At 43.8% G+C, this 13,712-nt stretch overlaps 1 protein-coding gene across 17 annotated transcripts in view; it reads right to left on the bottom strand.

The window, feature by feature from the left end:
* Nucleotides 1–13,712, bottom strand: part of RGS6 (regulator of G protein signaling 6) — a 626,146-nt gene that overhangs the window by 84,301 nt on the left and 528,133 nt on the right. For all 17 annotated transcript variants that reach the window (XR_012415918.1, XR_006699606.3, XR_010588539.2 and 14 more), the window contains exons 8-12: nucleotides 12,530–12,606; nucleotides 9,656–9,737; nucleotides 8,181–8,255; nucleotides 6,032–6,130; nucleotides 4,535–4,596 (exon numbers count right to left, since the gene is read on the bottom strand). Coding sequence is in view for 14 of the 17 variants with exons in the window: in XM_045396654.3 (XP_045252589.2) it covers nucleotides 4,535–4,596; nucleotides 6,032–6,130; nucleotides 8,181–8,255; nucleotides 9,656–9,737; nucleotides 12,530–12,606 (395 nt within the window). In the remaining 3 variants the exon portion in view is untranslated. The remainder of the gene's footprint in view (nucleotides 1–4,534; nucleotides 4,597–6,031; nucleotides 6,131–8,180; nucleotides 8,256–9,655; nucleotides 9,738–12,529; nucleotides 12,607–13,712) is intronic.

Genomic DNA, 13,712 nt, shown 5'->3' with positions numbered 1-13,712 from the left:
ATGGAGACTCTAGATAGTTTGGGACTAAAATGCATGGACTGTTGCTTCTCAAAGTTGGTTTGTCAAGTGCTATAAGGCTTAGGTGAAGTAAAAAAAGGGACTCCCTTGGGGATGCTTGCGAAGAAGAGTAAGACCTCATTTATCTGGCAGCTTCAATTGTCCAGAGAACACAAATGAGAAAAGTGAGCATAAGAGCCTCTGAACATGATGAAATAAACACCATGCCTCAAGGTTCATTGTTATTGGGAACAACATACCTCACAAAAAAGACTTTTCACACTTGCTTTAGGATCAAAGCTAATCAATTTTGTTATTTGATTTCCTGGTGTGGTAGTTCAGTTTCAAAAAAGGAGTCTATTTCGTCAACCCTTGAATCTAGTCCAGCTTAGTGACTTGTTTTAGCCAATAAAAGGCAACAGAAGTGACAGAATGCCAGTTCTAATCTGCAAGAGTTTTGCATGCTTCTGTTCTCTCTCTTGGAATCCCACTATCCCCATGTGGAAAAGGTCAAACTAGCCTGCTGGAGGGTGAGAGACCATGTTAAGGAGCGCTCAACTGTCCCAGCTGAGGCCATCCTAAACCAGCAGAAGCCAAACATGTGAGAGAGCCCAGCCAAGAGCAGCAGAGCTGCCTAGCCAACCCATAGCCACATAGAGAAACATGGCTGAGACCAGTGGAGCCAGGTGGCACATAGACATGTGAGCAATAGTGAAAGCCTATTTTTTAAGCCACTGAGTTTTGGGGTGTTTTGTTACTCAGCAACAGCTAACTGATACACATGGTCTGCTGCAGATTGGAAAGCAGGGGTTCGGTAGAGAGGGGGAAGGGCCAGTAGAGACAAGCAGACAAACAGAAAACTAAAAGGCAGAAACAGGAATTCAAAGAATATTATCATCTGGGGCCATTTAGGGATGGAGAAGCAGTTTGTGGCACCTTATAAGATCCTGACCACCGACAGTTTTAAAGCATAATAGAAGACTACTGACTCTGAGTCATCTAGAAAAATTAACTGAAATGTAGTGTCCTTTTGTTAGGAAGGCAGGTGGATGAACCATATTTAAGAAAGACTGTCATTAAAAAATAGTTAAAATAAAAAGCTCAGGGTGTTAAGTGTCATTTATCTGAGACACTCATGTGTGTGTGCAGGGACAATACATTCTGCAACAAAAATTGGGTAACAGCTCAGAAAGCCTTTGTGTTGCTTCCAGGTGCAAAAGGCAGCCTAGGAAATGTAGTTTGGTTGCCATGATGCTGGCATTTTGGGGACACTTAAGCACCCAGGAAGATAATGGACAGAATACTTGGAATTGGGACGATCTGAGAAATTCTGTGCAGAAGAGCACGTCTTTTCTCCTCCAAAGCCCCAGATTAGTGACGGCGTGTGAGGCAGTGGAAGGAGACATGCAACGTAAGGTCAGCCTTAGGCAGACTGCAGAGATCTCTGTGTGGGAGACTGAGGGGAGACAGAGGGTGCAGAAAAGAATTGCATTAGCATCCTCCCTCCTTGGCCTGCCCTTTTTTGCTCCTTTAAGTACCATATATCCAGTTCATTCCGTCTCACACACTTGAATTCTGCTCTCTTCCAAAGCACAGTTAAGTGTCATGCTGGAAAATAATAATTATTCACATTCCTAGTACAGACTGAGTCCCAAGGACTGGACCCTGCTTTTGCCATGCATGAACTCATTAACCCTATAATTTAAATACAACTACTATCTCCCCTCTAAAGAGGTGAAAACAGGCACTGAGAGAAGAAGCCACTGGTTTCATCAGTTAGAAAATAGGAAATGGCAGGGGCAGGATTCAAACCTCGATGGTGGGTTCCAGACCCATCCCCTAAACTATCTGTTCTGCCCCTTTAGTTTGCAAAGTTCCCTTTTTCCCTCCCTGATGGTCTGGATGCACCCTTTAGTCCAACCCTGACTGTAGACATCCCAGAGCCCAGACTCGCTGACCCCAACTCTCCTGCCTCTCCCCACTATTAGTTCTCACAGAACTGAGTGAAAAACAATGAAGTCCTTTCCTGGGGGATGTGGTTCTGATGAATTGCCACTTATCACCTGGAGCAGACCCAGGGAAGCCAGATCGGGATGGGGATGTATGTGTCCACCTGAGAGAGCTCAGCCTGATCTCTGGCAGCTTCTCACTAGCTGCCAGCACCTCCTCCCTGGCCCCATCCTCACAGAGCCACTGACAGGCCCGGCTCCCAGCTGCTTTATCTCCAGCTAACATGCATCTCCTTTCCCTCCTCCTCCTTATCTGGGGGTTTCCTTGCGGCTCTAATGAAAAACCCTCGTGTCACATTGAAAAGTTGCCAGTTATTGCTGCTGGGAATAAAATCCAGCCTCTGCCGGGCAGAGACTCATGAAAGCTTCTAGCTGGGCACCGAGGAGTAGCCAGTTGGAATAATCCTTCAATTTGAGCAGCCTCTCAAGCGTAATTAGGTGGTACCAGGTGGGGCCCCTCCCTGACAGCAAGGAAACAAACAAACAATAGGATGGGCCAGGTTCCCTGCCGCCACCTTGGTTTCCTCCATTCCTTGGTCTCCCGGCACACCTGCCCTGGAGTCTGCCTACCTCATGCTGATGGGTTCAGGCTCTTTCTCTGCATCCCAAAGATACAACAAATTGTATGTGAGCTCTCAGGTCAGCCTGAGTAGCAGGCAATGGCTTCACTGGATCCTGAAAGACCAGATCAGTCCACTTAATGATTATCCAAAATGTGAATTTCTTGGCTCTACCCTGGAACCACTGAATCTGAATCCCTAGGGCTGAGGCTTGAGAATTTCCATTTTTTAACCCCCTCCCTCACCTGGATTATGGTACTTAGAACCACTGGACCTGAGCAAATAGATCCAAAGGAAGATGCTTCCATATATATGCTCTTCTAAACTGCAAACCCTAAAGAGCCCTTCCACCTTTCAAAGCCAGATATGAGCATTGCTAGCACACCGACCCTCAAAGTATCCTAGGACAGCCATTTCTGTCCCTAGTTCACAGAGAAAAAAGCTCGTGGTTCCTCACAGGCCATGGATGACACCAAGAGAGTTGAGACCATGCTGCTGTTTCACTCACAGCCACCTTTCTGGGGCAAAGGAACCACAGTGAGACCTAAAAAGCATTTTCAAAGCCTGGTACTCTGGCCAGAAGCCACACATGATGAGAGAGGAGGTATGAGGTGATTCTGCAGCATACACAGCTAGCTGAAACGGCAACTCCAGAGTGATCACTACCTGACTGTAAGCTGAGCTCCAGCCACGGCAACTTTCCAGAACATTTGCCTAGAAAAAGCAGGAATATCAGTGATTCTCAATGGGTGTGACTTTCACCCCACCGGGGGACATTTGGCAATGTCTGGAGACATTTTTGATTCTCACAATTGTGGTAGGGGGACTACTGGCCTCTAATGGGGAGAGGTCAGGAATGCTGCTAAATATCCTATAATTCATAGGACATTAAGAACACAACAAAGAATTATCTGGCTCAGAATGTCACTAGCACCATGATTGAGAAACCCTGGAATAAAGATGTGAGCCCAAGTCCAGGGGTGTCCTTAGCCCCTGAAGGTAGGGTATTCAATCAGACTCTTTGTTTGGGGTTGGAGTTTTTATACCTTCCATTTGTTGTAATTTATCTAGAAAAAAAGATGTGAATCAACCCAGGGGCCAGCAGAGAAAGGCTTATAGGCTTACAGGGAGCTCACACTGCCAGCCCCCTGTAGGAGCTGGGCTTAAAAGACTCAGTTTATCTGACATCCCATAAATACCAAGACCCAACTTAAGCTCTTGATTCCTTCAGCAATTGGTCATTGCTTTAATGGCAGCATATGGACGAATAAATGTTCACTACTGAGCTGCCTGGTTAGATTTATTCCATATAGATTCCCCATGTGGTCTCCCGTCTTCACGGAAGAGTTAAAAAAACAGACCATTTAGTTGATAAAATTGAGTCTATTGAGTCTCCCACGAGTTAACAGAGTGAAACCAGCTACTGGTGCAGACTGAAGCACACACATCGCTGTGGAAGCCAGGCTGGAGGGGCCAAATATTTTCTTTACAGTTGATTCGATGCAGTTCAGTGGTTGATGGCGTGTGGAGGCGGAACTCTTCCCGATGATGCAGTCCCCTCCTGTCTATGTGGCCAGCGCCTCAAAGGACACGCACAATTTCTTTTCCCCTATAAAGTGAATCTGGGCATTTTATAGCTGAAAAGGGAGCAATTTCCATTTGCATTAATCAAGAGGCTGAAGGCAAAGGTGCATTATGTAGCTTTAAAGGACATTCTTCCTTGATTGACAAGGTCCCGTGGCCACCCCCTGTAAAGCCTTAGCAATGGAACATTTCTTGACATCACTCAAGGGAGGTCTGTTATCTTAGTTATACTCACATGGAGCCTGTGGGTTTTTTTGCACCCCAGTCTAAGGAATAACTGCAGTCTCACCCTTGGCGTTGAACACATTTGTTAACCATAACCCTGTAACATTTCTTCCCTGTTAAATTAGAAGAAAGCAGTAATATTATTGAAGGAAAACATACCTTTCAGCCACTTTGGACATTTTCAAACAATGTCTGTCGATCTGTGTGTTCAAAAATGTTATCTGGGAAAATAGAGAACACGGACATTAAGACCAAACTACAATTATTTTTTCCCCTTGCTCCACAAACCCAAATCCTGCATTTCCACCAAGATCCAAATAGCTCCTCTGGCCAGACATCTCCAACTCCCTCAGCTCTGCCCTCCAGCAACTTACTTGTGCCTCTGGACATCCCTATCATACAAGATTCACATTCTACAATTTAGCCTGTGTCTCCTCTCCTCCTCTACTGTGGTGTGATTTAAGTCTTGCTTTCCAAAACTTAAAGGCAATATATATTCTACAAAACTTAACAATGGCACGGACAGGTGAAATGTGCACCATAAATACCTGTTTTGAATAATCCCCAGTGACCCCTCCTCTGCCCACCTTTCACATGCACGTCACGCCCGTGTCCTTGGCATGCTTGACTGGAATCATCAAAGAGCTTTTTTTCTGTTTTTTTTGTTTTTGTCTTTTTTTTTTTTTTTTTTTTTTTTTTTTTTGAGATAGTCTCATTCTGTTGCCCAGGCTGGAGTGCAGTGGCATGATCTCGGCTCACTGCAACCTCTGCCTCCCAGGTTCAAGCGATTCTCCTGTCTTGGCCTCCTGAGTAGCTGGGACTACAGTCACAAGCCACCACACCTGGCTAACTTTTTTGTATTTTTAGTAGAGATGGGGTTTCATCATATTGGTCAGCCTGGTCTCGAACTCCTTACCTCGGATGATCCACCTGCCTTGGACTCACAAAGTGCTGGGATTACAGGCATGAGCCACTGAGCCTGGCCAAATAGCTTTTTTTCATAAATCCATTACCTCTTATCCTCAGATAATACATTTGTCAAGGGCAAGCACCTAAAAGTTTTCTCCTTTGGGTTTTGCCCTCTAGAAACCAGCAAGACATAATACAAACAGTAGGTTGCTTTGTTACCAGTAAATATCAGAAGGAAGTAATATAATTAGCCATTGTCTGTTGACCTGGGCTCCTCAGCATGAAAGAAAATAACATTCAACCAAGTAATGCTGAAAAGGCATTGGGAGTAGGGCTTTATTTATTCTTAAGCTTTCCTTTCAAATCACAGCAATAAAGTACATCATCCTGAGCTGGTTTAGTCTGGAAGTGCATTCCAATTATAAGGACTGTGTGACATGAGCCCCCTCCTTCCTCCAGCTCCCACAGCGGACTGTGGGAAACCCCACTACAGCAGTTACCCCAAGGCACGGGATGACTCATTTACACCCTTTTCTAATAACTGCTGGAGGAACTGGGTAGACAATTCTCTCTCAAGCTTCCGTGGCTCATTCACACACAGCACTTAAAGGTTCAATCACCCACAGCTGGGTTCCACTGTGGTTTCCAGGAACTCAAAGCTTGCTCAATCTTCAGAGGTGAACATTTGGAAGGGTTTTTAAACTGGCCCCGTCTCCTCCTGGGAATGCGAGCCGTCAATTCATTCACCTGTTTCCGGATGTCCTCTTTTGTTGTTTTCCTGATTGGTTGGCTGAGTACATGCACTGGGCTCTGTGCCTGGGACTCTTCAGTCACGCCATACACGGACTAGGAGAAGAAGCAAGCACAGAGTGTCATCCACCTGCAGAGTCGGAGGGTGGCTTAGGGGTCAGCTAGTTCAATGACTCATCCAATTTCCTGAATCCCCTCATGACAATACGAGATTGGTCTCTACTTTTATTTCTTCAATGATGAGAATGCTGCCTCTTAAGGCATGCCATCTCATCTTTGGGGTACCACTATGACCCAAATCCTGCCTTTTACTGGGCTGAAAATAGCCTCCTTGTATCTCAGTGTTTCTCCAGATATGATTAATAGACCATCTACAAAGAATCACCTGGGTGTGCTTGGAAAAGACATGTTGCTGAGTATCCCCTCACCCCCTGGACTTACTGCATCAGAATCTTTCTGGGTGGGTTTGGAAATCTGCATTTTTATCAAATGCCCCAAAAGATTCTGAATAAAGAAAGTTCAAGAACCACTGCCGAAGAGTATGCACAAAAGATCCCCTCTACATTTCTGTTGGTCAGCAGATGCCCATCTGGTACAAAACTGGGATGGCAGCCTTTCAGGGTTTCCCGTTCAAGTTAAACACTTTTCTGGCCTCTGTTTCTCCACATGTCTGTAGCTATAGCTACGTTTAAAGCTGTTCCTGGTATTATGGACAGACTAAACACAATCTTCACAATGGGAAAGAAACGAAACCCTGAAGGGCAAGCAATGTGTAGTCAATATCATCAAAATGAAAAAGGGCTCAGATAAGGTGGATGAGACTCCATGAACTTCTGTAATGTTAGAATTATGGGGCTCTTGAAGATGAAATGAGGACATTTTAGGAATAACATTTTAAAATATAATACAGTGGGTATTATTATCTCAGTGAAGAACAAAATATGTAAGTAGATTAAAGAAGTTTATATACATATGCCATGTCTAGTGTGTGTGTGTGTGTGTGTGTGTGTTTTGATACATACATGAAAGAGAGCTAATTGATCATCACAAGAAATATAAATGCGTGGGGATGCATCTCCATTCTTTGGATATTTTTTTTGTTTTTTGAGACGGAGTCTCGCTCTTGTCACCCAGGCTGGAGTGCAATGGCACGACCTTGGCTCACCGCAACCTCTGCCTCCCGGGTTCAAGTGATTCTTCTGCCTCAGCCTCCCAAGAAGCTGGAATTACAGGTATGCACCACTGTGCCCAGCTAATTTTGTATTTTTAGTAGAGACGGGGTTTCTCTATTCTTTCTTGGTCAAGCTGGTCTTGAACTCCCAACCTCAGGTGATCCACCCGCCTCAGCCTCCCAAAGTGTTGGGATAACAGGTGTGAGCCAATGCACCCGGCCCACTCTTTGGAAATTAATATTATGGAGTCTGGTCATGCTCTCCTGCAATATTGTCCCTGGTGCTGTAGAGAGGGTGGCATGTACAAATTGTGGAGGAGTCTGACCATGGTACCCTCAGATATGCTGTGGCCACTACTCCTTTCAGTAAAGTGAAACACAAGACACCACTGGGTCATTCACTGTTGGGCAAGATGGTGGTTTGAGTTTGGGTGATCCAGCTCTATCAAAAAATAAAATAAAATAAAATAAAACATAAAAGAGACTTTCATTTGCTTCTAAGTACAAAGCTTGCTTTCACCTGTGAGCTTTGCCACTTCTTGTTCCTTTTGTTTCCTGCCTTCCCTGCCACCTCCCCAGAGACAACTAGAACTTAACCCTTTAGAACAGCTGACCCTCTTTCAGGAAGTCCTTGGGAAGCCCCTTACCCCCGTCCCCTCCAGGTCTGGCTTAGCTGCCCCTCCTGGGCTCCTCAACTGTCTCGTACATCTCCTAACACAGCATTCATGGCCCTGTTGCCTGTTGGCTTGTTTTACTCCCTGCCATGCTTTGGGCTCCGTGAGGACCTGCCACTGTATCCTAGCACCAGCACAGTGCCAAGCATGCATCAGCTGCTCAATCAATATTTGTGAAATGGTTACAGTTTCAAAAGACAAAAGGTGGCGGAATTACAAGTAGCAAATTACTATTTGAATAGTACTAGAACTGGAAGGGCTATTTACATCAGGAATTTTTAACTCAGCTAAACTAGCGAACCTTTTTAACCTTTTGTGGATTCTTCAAACGTCGACATTTTCGGATGTCCATTTCTGTTGTGTTCACACAGCCTGGCTGAGAAAAAAAAAACACACACATCACATAAATTACTATGTGAAAATTACACTTCCAATTTAGCCCATGTCACACCAACAGGATCAATCTTTATCTTTTTCCATTACAGACAATGCATGATTTTTTTCCATTTTGCCATAATATGTGTTCCTCTGTGGAGTTCTCATATGATCTAGAAAAGCTTACCTCATAATCTAAGGATGATATGTAGAGGGTATAGTGCACAGTTTTTAAGAGCAAATTAGCTATTCAAGTGGCAAGATTGCATCAGGTACAGCCCTTTAAAAATTTTTTTTTTAACATACTTAACCATTTGAAAAAGACTCCATGATATCAGGATGAGTAGCTATTTATTTATTTTTGCTTTTAATTAAATTTTAAGAAGACCAACAGTTTATTCTTTTTAGTTCCATTTCCATAAGGAAAATGCAAGATTTGTTTTAATAACATGAAATCAGAAATACAGTCAAACCTCATTATTTACACATTTTTGCATTTGTGAATTTGCCTACTTCCTCAATTTCTTTTATAACCACCTCATCAGTAGTTGCACCTTGAGTAGACTGATGTGCGTGTTTCCCACTGAAATTGAACAAGGTGATGTCCCGCCTTTTTGTTTCAGGCCCGTCTATTTAGGGCTAATTTAGTGGCAACTTTTCTGCATTTTTGTGCTTTTTGTTGGTGATTTTGCTGTTTAAGATGGCCCCAAGGACAGTGCTGAAGTGCTGTCCACCGTTCCCAAGCAAGAGTCTAATGTGCCTTAGGAGGAAATAAACGTGTTAGCGAAGCTTTGTGCAGGCATGAACAATAGTGCTGTTGTCCATGAGTTTAATGTTAATGCATCAATGATATATATTACGTAAGGTGTCTTTACACAGAAACACATTTAAAAGGTTATGTATTGATCAGCCGATAAAAATGTTGTGGCCACAGGCTCACAGGGACCTAGCTTGGTAGTTCCCATGGGAGTGATGCTTCAATGTGCGCTAGTTCAGTGTTTGCAAAGACTTTATAGAACATAGCTGCCATGGATAACAAGAATTAACTGTATTCGACAGAGAATAGTTTAAGATTTAGAGTTGAATAGCAGTGGAAATGGAAATTGTTAATTTGGGGAATGTAAACCTTTGGGACCCAAAGGTCTTTTGGTGGAATTCCCATAGCTTCTCTTTTTGCAATTCCATATTTTCATGAATGAATAATTTTTTAAAAGGTGGAACTTACATATATTCCAGGAAATTTACTGAGATTATATAAATGAATGGCAAAACCAGTTCCACAAAGCTCGGCGATTTTCTTAAGAATGAGACACCTGGTGGCTAAAGAGGGTCTTTTCCCTATAGAGATAAAAATGAAAAATTAAGAAAAAAGATCTAGAGAACTGAGTAGAGCTTTCTCACCACAGGCCTGTGGACATCCCAAAAGGCTCGTTCTTGACTATCCAAAATTTTCCTTTCTGTCTTGTCCTTTTTCCGGTCAATCCTGAAAGAGTAAAGAGAGGAAGGAAATAAGAGGCTCTGTATTCTGTTTTCCCTGCTGACACTTGCTCCAGCATTTGCTCCTGTTTCTAGGAGCTAAGTGAACACAAGACCATTGGTACCCGCATGGTGCCTGCTCTCTGCAGAGCTGTGAAATAGGGGTGTATAATTCCCCTCCCTGAAAACCCCTGAAATTCCACACATGGTAAGACAACTTGTTTTAGGCTAGATTACAGATTGCCATATATGTGTAATGAACATGGTGGCCTAAGGGAAGAATAAGAATGCAGCTGTTCATCTGAAGTATTAAGATTTGGATTATTAAAAACTGAATTATCCATTGATATGCCCCCTCATCAAAAAGAATACTGCATATACAAATTATAAGATGGAATATAACCACTGTCTCACCAGTGTTCCATGTTCAAATTTGAAAGTTTGCTTTAGATTTAGAATCAGTAGAAAGAAATGTCTTTAAAATGCTGCAATTAAGTGTTTTATAAGTCACTTACACCATCTGGCTTTCTAAAGGCAGAATAATGGCCCTCGCATGAGACAAGATCCAGGAGGCAAATATCCCTGCCTCAGCTGGGGGAGGCACAAATTGCAAGAGGGAAATTGCAGGTGACAAAGACTTATTGTTCTGATCTGCAGCATAGATAAGAGGTTTTTTCTTTTTCTTTCTTCTTCTTTTTTTTTTTTTTTAAAGCATGTATTACTTCATTTTATTTCTTCAAGTAAAAAGCAACTCAGATTAATTGCCGTGTAACTCCTGGTTCTCGGCTCTCTTGGGAACCCTTTAGTTTACCGGACTGAAATAAACCCATAATCACCCTGTGATTTTTGTGATAATTACTGTGTACTTAGGTGGCCCACAATTATAATGTAATCACAGAGTTAATCAAAAAAGTTAATCGAGAAATAGCATATATTTATGAAGTAACAATTTCCCCTCTGTTTATAACTTGTGATGCTGTTTGATTCTGGAAGAATTAGCATTCCTCTTTGCTTTCCAGTGGCTTCTGAGTACACAGGCGCAATTCCGCCTTAGTCCAGTTGAATCTCAGCCTCCATCTTACCTACTCTCCCACCTTCACCTCTTCGGGGGCACCCAATGCCTGGTACCCACCTACCCCGGGGGCTGCTGGGTGGTCAGGAGGTGGCTGGCATCATGGACAGGAGAAAGGCAGAGACTGTCGGGGTAGGGTCACAACAATGGCAGTGTACAGGCCACTACACCAGATGGCCTCAGGTCACTTCCAACTGTGACCATAGCTGTGATGAGTCTACACCCACACAGCCTGAGACCCGGCTCCAGGCCATGGGCTGCAACACCACTCAGGAATGTGAGAGGGTTGCTCTGAAGACTCAGCGGCTGCTCACATACAAGTGGTACCCAGAGGAAACATAGTCCTAGTCTCCCAGCTCAGCATCCCTTTCCTGCTCCTGTCCTACTTCTCCTGTTAACCATCCTGGCTAACCTAGACATCACCCCTGGGAAGGACAGGGGAGATCCAGATCCAATCATTCTGTTTCCCAGCATTAAATGGATCTGGTTGACAACCATGTTTGTGGGGTAGGGAACGCAGAGTACCCATTCCTCATGTTTCCTTAGAGAGGAAGAAATGTCCACTATGTATCCAGGAGAAAAAATTCTGGGAAAAACCCTTCCAACTATTTTCTTCCTTTCATCTCTTGTCCTTTGGGGAGGAAAAATGACTTAACTAATTGGTAGACTTGAAAGAAGAAATTGAGAAAGTTCAGACTCTCCCTCTCTCGGCCCCCATCTGGGTCAGCCTGTGCTCAGAATAGCTGCTCTCTGCGTGCAGAAGACTTACAGGGGTCACCTCTGCCCTGGTGGGGTGGGGTGGAGACGCTGGGGAGAGGAGGCCTATAGATACACACCTTTGTCCAGGAAGGGCAGGTTTAATTTGCACTTGTGGCCACATATCCAATGTCATGCCTTATAATCTTGTTTTTTTGTTTTTGTTTTGTTTTGTTTTGAGATGGAGTTTTGCTTTTATTGCCCAGGCTGGAATGCAATGGCATAATCTCAACTCACTGCAACCTCCACCTCCCTGGTTCAAGCAATTCTCCTGTCTCAGCCTCCTGAGTAGCTGGGATTACAGGGATGTATCACCATGCCTAGCTAATTCTGTATTTTTAGTAGAGACGGGGTTTCACCATGTTGGTCAGGCTGGTCTCCATCTCCTGACCTCAGGTGATTCGCCTGCCTCAGCTTCCCAAAGTGCTGGGATTGCAGGCATTAGCCACTGTGCCCAGCCTTACTCTTGCTTTTAATTAATGTAATAATCTGATATTTTGGACTCCAACTGTCTGACTTCTGTGCCTTATTTTTCTATCGGTTCTAACTCCTCTCCTGTCAGGGAGAAGAAGACACGGGCTACTTCTTGTTCTTCCTGAAACTCCAACTTGTTTTCCTATGAAGACAAAATCTCCAGTCCAACAGGTAAAACGGGCTTTCAGCCTTTGAGCACAGAAAATAACTGGAAATCTCTCGGGGAAACAGATACACCTTCTTATAACCAGAGTTCTACCTTTGGGAGGATCTCCCTTGTCGGCGGAAACACACATTTCTGAAATTGTTTTACAGTAATGTTGGTTATGAAAGTGAAACTTATCCATCCTGACCTTAATTTCTACTCAGTTGCCCTCATGCCAGATTAGAAATACTAACGCCATCTGGAAACTTCACTTTGACAATCCCACCTTCACACCATTTCCAAATTCCAGAGTCTGTTCCTCTCTGAAATGGTCTCTATTAAGTTCACCTACTTTACTTGTGCTTCTGCTTGCATAAAGATGAATTCCCACTTCCTTGCAAAGGCCCTCTGGAGTCTTGCTAAGTTTTCCTAATGAGAAATGAAAATCAACAAGAAGGCATTAATCATCGTAAATTAGCACATCGACACCTATGCTTATTATAAGGCAGCCATCCATTCTGGTCACTTCCAACAGAATAGCAAGACCTGCTTTAAATCCCCTGGACATGTATCCAATTTGATTTTGCACCAGACCCTGATGTACAGAGCTGAACTATTAATATTCATTTACACACCCATTAAGTCTGAAGTCTCTGTGGTTCACCTGATTCCTCTCTTCTTATGTGTTTTACAAGAATGCAACTCACATAGCACTTGTTTCAAAGGTTGCTGAAAATAGGGAAAATTGTCTGTGGCTATTGGGGAATTAACAACGAGTCTTTGCCACCTGTTGGTATCTCTAGGCACAAAACCAAGGCTGGATTTCTCAGGACTCGTCTTCCAGTGGGGAGCTGGGAAGGTCACAGGAAAGGAGAACCAAGAGGACCCGACTTTCATGCTTTTTCTAATGTCAGGATTCAAAAGTGGCTGAGGCTGGGTGCGGTGGCTCACACCTGTAATCCCAGCACTTTGGAAGGCCGAAGCAGGTGGATCACCTGAGGTCAGGAGTTCGAGAACAGCCTGGTCAACGTTGAAGGTGAAACCCCGTCTCTACTAAAATTACAAAAATTAGTTCAGCGTAGTGGCAGGTGCCTGTAATCCCAGCTACTTGGGAGACTGAGAGAGGAGAATCAGTTGAACCCGGGAGGTGGGGAGGTTGCAGTGAGCCGAGATCCGGCCACTGCACTGCAGCCTGGGCAACAAGAGTGAAACTCCGTCTAAAAAAAAAAAAGTGGCGCAAAGAGAGTGTCTATGTTTGTGATGTTCATGAAAGAAAAAGCCAAAAACAGAAAGAAAAGTCATTGAGGGTTGGCATTAGAGAAAAATAAAAGTATTTTCTCTAAGTCTGTAGAGTTACCTAATAGAACAAGAGGATGGGCGGTGAGGAGGGGAGTTTGACAGGCACTCTAATGATCCTCCTAATTCTGATGAATGCAAGGCTGGAGCCCATATTATGCTATGTATTTTCATAGAGCTCATGCCAACACTAATTGATTACCCTCATTAATGGATTATTAATATAAAAGGAGCTTCAG

The sequence above is a fragment of the Macaca fascicularis genome, chromosome 7 (genome assembly GCF_037993035.2).
Source record: "Macaca fascicularis isolate 582-1 chromosome 7, T2T-MFA8v1.1".
Classification (NCBI taxonomy): domain Eukaryota; kingdom Metazoa; phylum Chordata; class Mammalia; order Primates; family Cercopithecidae; genus Macaca; species Macaca fascicularis.
Note: the sequence above shows the minus strand (reverse complement) of the source record. Positions and strands in the feature narration are given on the sequence as shown.